We start from the raw sequence: 8,159 nt of genomic DNA on the forward strand, positions 1-8,159 counted from the left end.
ATTCGATCCGGATGCCAGCCTGTCGGGTTATCTCAGAGATCCGCGCTAAATTTCTGCAACGATGGGCGGTTGTCACTTGCTATTTTGATAGATTGTAATATTCGTCCAACATAGCTGAGCATACAGAGCTGCCTCTCAGTTCACCAAATGCAAGCTGCCAGTCCCATACATCACTAGACGCCTCCCAATGCACCGCTATATATAATACACACATGTTTAACTACATTGCACAGGCTCATCCGTGCCCATTGTCATCTTTTCTGTCGTCTTGATAATCGAGATGACCATGACAATGCATCCAAATGCTACAACAGCCATGGCCAGATAGGTTTTCGAGCTCTTCTTCGAAAGCTTGATGTAGCACAACGGAGGAAGAATAAAGGCTAGGGCGCATGCTGAGGTGGCGCCGAAGAGCTCAAACACGATGCCGAGATCGCAAGTAAGAAGGGAAAGAGTCAAGGCCGTCACAACCAGTGCCGTGGTAAAGATCAAGTGCCGGTTCGGGTCGAACGGTTCGTCCGGAAACCAGTAATTGTTCATCACTTCTCTGCACACAAACGCTTCGAGCGGTAACGTGGTAAGCATGTTGAAACCAAAGAACATACGGGCGATGTTGACCATTACGTTATCGTTGGGAAAGTTGTTCAGCACGTTGCCGAGCGTCTTGTCCCCGAAAGTCAGGTAGCCCGATAGTGCCATGGCAAGGCACGCAACTAGAGATATGCTAGTACTATAGTGTGTGACGCGGGAAAAGCGGTCGATGGTGGGTTTCCGGAGCGATCCGTAGATGAGGAGACTGTTGTGGTGGCACACAAAGGCAAAGGATATCACGCCAATGGCTTCAAAGATGCCGGAATGGATGACCAAGGACCCACGCAATTGCCCTCGTGACTCGGCGGGGACGCGAAAGGATTGCGTGATGATGGTCACAATGATAATGATCATGCTGACTAGCGCGAGACCGCTGGCTTTGGCAAGCTGTAAGGTATTAGCTTAAAAGTTGCACTGGCCTGTGGGTAGTATTTGCCTTTGCAATGTCGCGGTACAGCGAGAGAGGGTACGAGACGCCGAGAATGAGCAGGATCATGATGGCTCGTCTATTGGTGAGGAGCCAGAGAAACGGCGTGTCAGCTAGGGAAGGGAAGAGGGCGTTCATGACTCTTGGTATGGTATCGCCGACTATAACGCAGAAGGCCACCATGCCGCCAAATGCACTAGACAGGAGTCAGCGTACGTCCCTGTGCCCAGGTGCTGCACATACAATAGCCATTGCGCCAGCGATATAGCCACCAGTCCTGATTTGCCAAAGCAGTGCTGTACGGTAGCCTGGAATGAATCGGTGCCGCTGAGCTTTGAATTTATGACAATCAGGCGGATGGTCCAATCGACTATAATGGTAAGTCCAATGAGGAGAATGGTGCCAGTGACGAGGCCGGCGTTGCGGAAAGCGTAGGGTTGTCCGATGATGCCAGCGCCTCTGCTCCATGTTAGCCCCCTCTACCTCTTCTTTCAAACTGTTCCTTACATTATGCTATTCGCCATGTTCATAAAAGCGCTCTTCATGCCACTTCTTGGCCGCGCACTTTCCAAGTGATCTTCCGGGTCGAAAGCTTCTTCAGCAACCGTCACGCTTGGCGCCTCAATGCCCGTGAGCAGCGGCAACCTCTGCACTCTTTCTCTTCCATCACTCCCATTGCCATCCATGTAGTCATCCCCTTCTAGCTCGATCCAGTCGCCGCCGCCTGCATCTCCGTTGAGACCCCTCGATGGCTCTTCGAATCGTACTCGATTCGGCGTTCTGGGGGTGCCATCTACCCGAGGCTGCGCAAATGAAGACTGCCGCTTTATGTTGCCATTGGGACGCGAGCCAGGGAGTGCTGGGGATGCCGAAGCAGCTCTCGAGGAAGCTGGCGATGGGGACAGGTGTCGTGGGCTCGGGCGCCGCTCGAAGTCGGGTTCAGAGTCGCTGTCTGAATGGTGCTCATGCAGGAGCTTCTGGCTTTCGCTCATCGTGACATTGTCGATATCTGAAGCCTGCCAGCGTGAATCAGCGTCGAAACGTGGTGTCAGCGTTGCAACTATGAAAGTCGACGACCCCTGTTCATCATCTAGACCTTTCTGGGCAGGAGCGCCAAGCTCGCTTCGGATCCGGGCCGTTGTGACGTACAGAACCGCTACTGAACATCCAGGTACCCGATTTAGGCACTCTCTTACGTTATGTATGTACACAAAAAAGGTACGCCACTTAGCACAGTCCGCCAAAGTCTTTTTTAGATTACACATGCAGATCCGTAACCACGATAGCTCCTAGAACTCAAGCAAGACACAGAGAGTGTGTGCAAGCTCGAAGTGTGTGGAAAATGGAGCAGCGTATGAACTTGGCACTAGTCGTGCAGGCTTTTCAGACACTGTGATTAAAGGAGTGATTTCAAGGAGGACGCTAGTAAGTCGCAGAATAAACAATACAGGCATTGGTAGTGAGCAACGACGTATCTGCTGCTAGAATGAGGAGAATGTCTGTGCTGTCCAAAACTTCCTACTACAATCCAGTCAACATACTCAGACATATCTGCATGCAGGCACCAGAATAGTTCAAACAATGTGTGATCTTGCATGAAACGTTGCGTGGAACGTCGTAAGCATATGTGCTATTCGATTTTTGCCTCACCTGGAGGCCTATGGAAGATGAAGGGAAGTATATACATGAAGTAATGAAGTATCAACAAAATAAGAAAATCAGTAGCCACTGATAGATCGCAGGAAATTTTCATCCAGGATCAGCGGCATTCGCGTCTCCATCAGCCTAACGCACAAGAGCCTCAGCGGTAGCCGTAGGCCTGACCCTCGTCTCCAAGGTACACGGCGTGCTCTTCGCCGCACCACGGCCCAGACCGAAGTCATACTTCTCTGGCTCAAAGCCAACCGTGGGCCTAGGGCCGTAACCGAATCCACCAGTGGGCCTTGGGGATCCGCGGCTTGGTCGTGGGCGTCCACGGCTAGGCCAGAATCCGGATGCATGAGGACGGCCCCAGCCGAAGCCAGGGTTACCTCCATGGTGGTGGCCTGCATGTCCGTGGTGACCTGCGTGGCCGGTGCCAGTTGGGTAAGATGGAAAGGCGGGCCAGTCAGTTGGGTAGGGAGGAAGCTCAGGGGAGACAGCAGTACTAGTAGGGATTTCGGCGTCCAGCGGTGTACCGGTCGCCTCCTCGCTGGAAGGGACCTTGGTGGTGGCTATCTCGCTCTCGGAGCATGGTGTGGGAACAGCTGGGGAGTTGGACTCCACAGGTGCGGGCGTCTCAACAGGAAGAGCGGTGCTCGAGGCCTCGCTAGGGACACCTTCTGTAGGGTACACGGGTGTTTGCGATGGTGCGACCGACGATGAGCATGGCGTGCTAGAGGATATAGGTCCAATGGAGGGATTGGGTACATTGGTGCTTGAAGTAAAGGCAGGGGCCTTGGAGGGGATGAACGATTGAGAGGCAGGGAGTTGGATCGACTTGGAGGGAGCAGGTTGATCGTCATCGACTGGGAGAGAGCTAGACGCGGCTACGGGAGCAGGTGTGCTTGGAGGCGTAATGGTCGCGCCCGAAGTCACGAGCTCAAAAGTGGGCAGCGAAGAGTCTGCGGGAGCTGTAGGGGCAGCCGAAGGCGTGGCCGCAGCACTTGTATCGATCACGGTGGGCGCGCCAATAGATTCGGCGACCTCGCTCACTGGTGCTGGCTGTTCGGCAGCAGCAGATGACTGAGCGGGAGCAGCGGATGTAACAGATGACTGGGCTGGTGCGGCGGTGGTGGCAGCTGGTGTCTCGGAGGCAGCAGGCTTAGATGAAGCTGCAGGTGTAGAGTTGCCAGATCCAGCACCGTTCAAACCCATACACGCGAAACTCATCGCCTTGACGCTCGCAGGGCTCTGAGCCGGTCCGTCAAGCGTCCAGTTCATATCGACATACGGCCAGCAGACACGTCCGTCAGCCATGGTGACCATATCACCAGCAACGTAGACGTTTGTAGACTTGACAGGCTGTCCGACCTTCTTGCCGTTGTTGACGAGCTGGAAGTAAGAGCCAGTGAAGGCACCCTTGCATCCCATGGCAATGAAATCGCACTGGGGGTTGGCGATCTCCTCCCAGGTGACGAGAGCGTTCGTGCCGTCAAAAGCAGCAACGTGGGCATTCTGGCAATCGGCGGATCCAGTGGTGATCCAGTTGACCTGCGAATCACCATCGGGTCCAAGCTTAGATGTAGCTTGCTCGCCGTTGATAGTCTTCTTGTCGGAGAAGGTGGCGATAGCGACATTGCGGTTCACGGTTCGGTTGACAGAATGCGTGGCATCGCCGCCCAACCAGGTGTTGGTGGTCAAGTCCTTGGCACCTCGCGACACCCATGAGAAGATGTACGAGTCGCTACCGATGAAGCGGGCAAGGCCACTGTAGGAACCAGACATGCCACCCATGGCCTCGTTGCCGGCGCCATTTGTTACGTTTTCGTTTGAGATCTTGACACCACTCATACCGGTGCCTCCGGTGTTCAGCCAGATAGCACCCTGATCCTCAGAGCAGATACTGGGGAAAGGAACCGAGTCGGCAGCCTCGAATGCAATGCCAGTGTTGTGTGAGCAACCCCAGCTTGAGCTGGCGCCCTCGATCTGCTGGAGCGCTCCCTTCTCGCTGACGTACTGGATAGCATCACCGAAATGGCCTTGTGCGGCGCCAGAGTACGCAGTGACGACGAAGTATGCGCCATACATGCCGGTAGCTTTAGAGAATGCGAGATCGCCGTTCAGATCTGGTGATGCCAAAGCGCCCTGGCCTCCCACGTTGGACGGGCCACCGAGGAAGGTCTTGAAGGTCTGTTTGCCGGCAGTGTAACGGTAGAGGACAGCTACCGGGGTGTTGGCGGGAGGCGCGTTGGCGGTGCCAGAGGGCATGGCCTCATTTGTGAGAAGGGCAAAACCATCGTCGTGTGCGACCAGTCCACCAGCTTCCTTTCCTCCTGTAATGGTTACAGCCTCGCCCACGGAAGCGAAGGTCGTAGGATCGACTTGCTGGACATGGACATTGGTGTCGGAAGCGTCGAGGTATGCGAGATAAGCTGACTTGCCGTCAGGCGAAACAGCAAAGGGTGTACGGCGATGGTGAGGCAATCCGGTCCAATACGAATCCTTGATAGGATTGAAGGATGCCGAGAGCGCGAGGCTTCCGACGTGCGTCTTGAGATTGCTGTCAGAGAGCTGGGCGACAGCAGCACCCGCGAGCAGGGAAAAAAGTAAGGTTGAATGCAGCATATTGCAAACAGGTCAGATGTACAAAAAGAGTGACTGTAGAAACGAACGACCAGCGAACCAAAAGTCAAAGTCAAAAGAGTGACAAGAACGAACAAGAAACGAATCTTCCAAAGATCGTGAAGCGGTAAAGATCACCACATCGTGAAGGTATCGCTCCTATATAAACAAGACCCGCCTTGAAACATGCCATTTGCACCAGGACCTTGGGCCTGGACTAAGCAACCGGCACGGACGGCAGCCATCTCGGAAACATTTTGATGCATGGACATGCGGGGAGTGACGGCTCCACATGGCGGATACTATTGCTGATGCGAGTGGTGGAATGATAAGAGGGCGCGGGTTGCATGGGTGACAAGCGATATTGCGGACGTTTCAATATGTTTCGTCCACCCGGCGCTAACGGGAAATCGACACGGCTCCACGTGATATCGCTCAACATGAGAAGTCTAGAACGTTTTTTTATAATTTCGACCGAGTCATACGAGGATCACTTCCTTTTCCTCTGACTTTTGAAAGGCCTCTGTTCCCGCTGCAAAAGTGCCCAGTCTTTCCCAAGCCTCAGGATTCTGCTCGGACACGCCCAGGACGAGTCCTGCGACGATATTGTCGTATCTTGCAACGCTCAAGCAAAGCACGCATGCTTTAAAGTGGCGCAAAGGATCGCTCGGTCGCGCGCGCCGCACAGTTTCTTCCTTTCCGCCTCCTTCAGTCTTGAAACTACTATCCACAAGAAAGCAGTCGTTCGTGATGTGTATTGAGCTCGTGCCTTTGATCAAAAGCGTGTAAGCCCATTTCCCGTGCTTTTGGTCGGAGGACAGGATGGCAGGAGTTGTGGGGCCCCGTAGCGTGAGAGATCCGCCAGAGACGGCACCCATCGGATTCAACCCAGTAGGCACAATCGATGAAGCTAAAAGAGCTGCTGTAGGCGTGAAGGTCTCACGCTCCTCATCATCCAGGAAGGTGTAAGTAATGGCTACATCAAGACTTGCCCAAGAGAAGGATGGCGCCCGCCATGTGTCCAAAACAAAGGCACCACTACCTGATGTCGCAGGAGGGGAGGCATGCCACAACAGATCCAAGGCTATATTACCCTTCCAAAGTCCTGCGATATACTCTGAGTGTGTTGCTTTCCTGATCTTGCTTGCGATACCAGATATTGCGGGCAGTTTATCCCCAGGGACAGTCAGACTCCTCAAAGTATACTGCGCAACGATACGCTGCCATGCCTGCCATACAAATTCGATCTTCTTGCTTGCTACCGCTTTTGGGATAAGGGATGGCGTTGTTGGGTATGCCTTCCGGTCGGGCATACACTCGCAACGATAAGAGGACTTACACTCAAACAACAGCTCAGTCGCTGTGTAATGAAGTACTCTAGTACTAAGCACATGCTCTTGTAGAGCCCAAGCGCGGAATGTAAGTGGACCCACTGGCCTTGCGGGCCCGCTATTGGGATCGGAGGTGGGGTGGTGATCCAGTACCTTCCTTGCTCGTAGCGCGAACTCCTTCTTGGTGGTGTTTTCGTAGGGTATCTTGATGGGCTTTCGCCTCTCCGCAAGACATCTGGCGCTGCCGTCGCCAGAGTTCGTTGCGGATATCGTGATGTAGCTGTTCTGATAGATGCTTCCCATTTTGGAAGACTCTAATTCCCAATCCCTCAGGCTATCTTGAATAATACATAGAGAGTCAATCCAGATGAACCGCAAGCCCAGTTGGCGGGTGATGATGATTGCATCTTGGAAGAGTGGAGGTAAAGAGTTGAAAGAAATGTTGATAGCTAGCTTAGGCCAATTGGATTTCGTTGTTTTGAGCATGGTCGCCGAGCCCCAGCAATGCGATAGTGCAACATATTGAAAACTCTTTCCCTGGGTGTCGACGAGCCGAATCGGGGATGAAGCTCGGCCGACGTCCAAGAGTCGCTTTGGCGCTGATATCGAAGACTTGCATGAAAATCTGCAGGCTGTATGTTTGGGGTTCGCGATGCAGCCTTGAATGCAGCGCCGAATAAAGTTAAATGTCTCATCGGACCCAGAGTTGACTGGAATATGATGAGCCGTACCAAGGGTAGGCCAGGGGGTGCGAGATACTAGAGTGCATCAGGTTATCATCTGAACGAAAACGCCACGGAATGGTAGGTCTGTATAATGCAGAAGGGTGGAAGAGCAGACTACCTACCTGAACCAGCATATATCTCAACAACTTCATTCTTCCATCGCTCGCCATCGAGGCTCACTTTGATAGTCCCTTTCTCTTTCAAGTCGACATTAATTCTCACCCTCGCACCTCTCCACTTCTCAAAGAAAGCGTCCAAGACCAAGATTAAGACATTGCAGAATCTACATCCACCTCTAGCCGTATCCTTCGTCTTCGACAAATTCAAAGCATCGAGAACGAGGCTCAGGCTCGCCTTCGGTTCCTTCGCAGTCTCATCAAGACATACTGTGCTTGCATGGCCTCTCGGATCAAGACCATTGCACGTGCGGCATTTCTTGCGTTGTGTCTGGCCCACGGACGAAGACGAAGAGGTACGGCGCACCACCGGGCGCCGCAGCGACTTGGGCAAAGGCATTGGCCGCCTGAGGCGCCTTTGAGTAAAATTGCGGGAAATGCAATGCACTCAGCCCCTTTGGGAGGAGAGATTAGACAAGGGCGAGATTTCGTTTGGTGGATGATGCCGTCAGGCAATGAGGCAGGTGGTCCAAGACGGTAGTTTCCCTTTCGCCAAGGAGCTAGATGGGTTGCGGCGTACAGTGGTCGGACGCGAGATGAGCCAGGACAGGGGTTGAGCCACTTTTCCCTAGTAAAAAGCCAAAAAATCTAATTTTTAATAATTAATTCTATAGTAACTAGCTATAATTAATAATATATAATAATA

General features: G+C 53.1%; 3 protein-coding genes across 3 annotated transcripts; all 3 read right to left on the reverse strand.

Moving 5' to 3' along the window:
- Positions 1-216: 216 nt before the first annotated feature.
- Positions 217-2,010, reverse strand: K460DRAFT_372113 (uncharacterized protein; the record flags this gene model as incomplete). Its single annotated transcript, XM_040934477.1, has 4 exons — positions 217-978; positions 1,028-1,214; positions 1,262-1,477; positions 1,526-2,010. The coding sequence occupies 4 exons, from the start codon at positions 2,008-2,010 to the stop codon at positions 217-219; spliced, it is 1,650 nt and encodes a 549-aa protein (XP_040792224.1).
- A 1,861-nt stretch (positions 2,011-3,871) lies between these two features.
- On the reverse strand, positions 3,872-5,284 carry K460DRAFT_244201 (uncharacterized protein; the record flags this gene model as incomplete). The annotated part of the gene is made up of 1 exon (XM_040927334.1): positions 3,872-5,284. A coding segment is annotated over one exon (1,413 nt), but the record flags the coding sequence as incomplete, so codon positions are not given.
- A 476-nt stretch (positions 5,285-5,760) lies between these two features.
- On the reverse strand, positions 5,761-7,853 carry K460DRAFT_273991 (HET-domain-containing protein; the record flags this gene model as incomplete). Its single annotated transcript, XM_040927923.1, has 2 exons — positions 5,761-7,370; positions 7,460-7,853. The coding sequence occupies 2 exons, from the start codon at positions 7,851-7,853 to the stop codon at positions 5,761-5,763; spliced, it is 2,004 nt and encodes a 667-aa protein (XP_040792226.1).
- Positions 7,854-8,159: the final 306 nt, after the last annotated feature.

This window comes from Cucurbitaria berberidis (assembly GCF_010015615.1).
Source record: "Cucurbitaria berberidis CBS 394.84 unplaced genomic scaffold K460scaffold_1, whole genome shotgun sequence".
Classification (NCBI taxonomy): domain Eukaryota; kingdom Fungi; phylum Ascomycota; class Dothideomycetes; order Pleosporales; family Cucurbitariaceae; genus Cucurbitaria; species Cucurbitaria berberidis.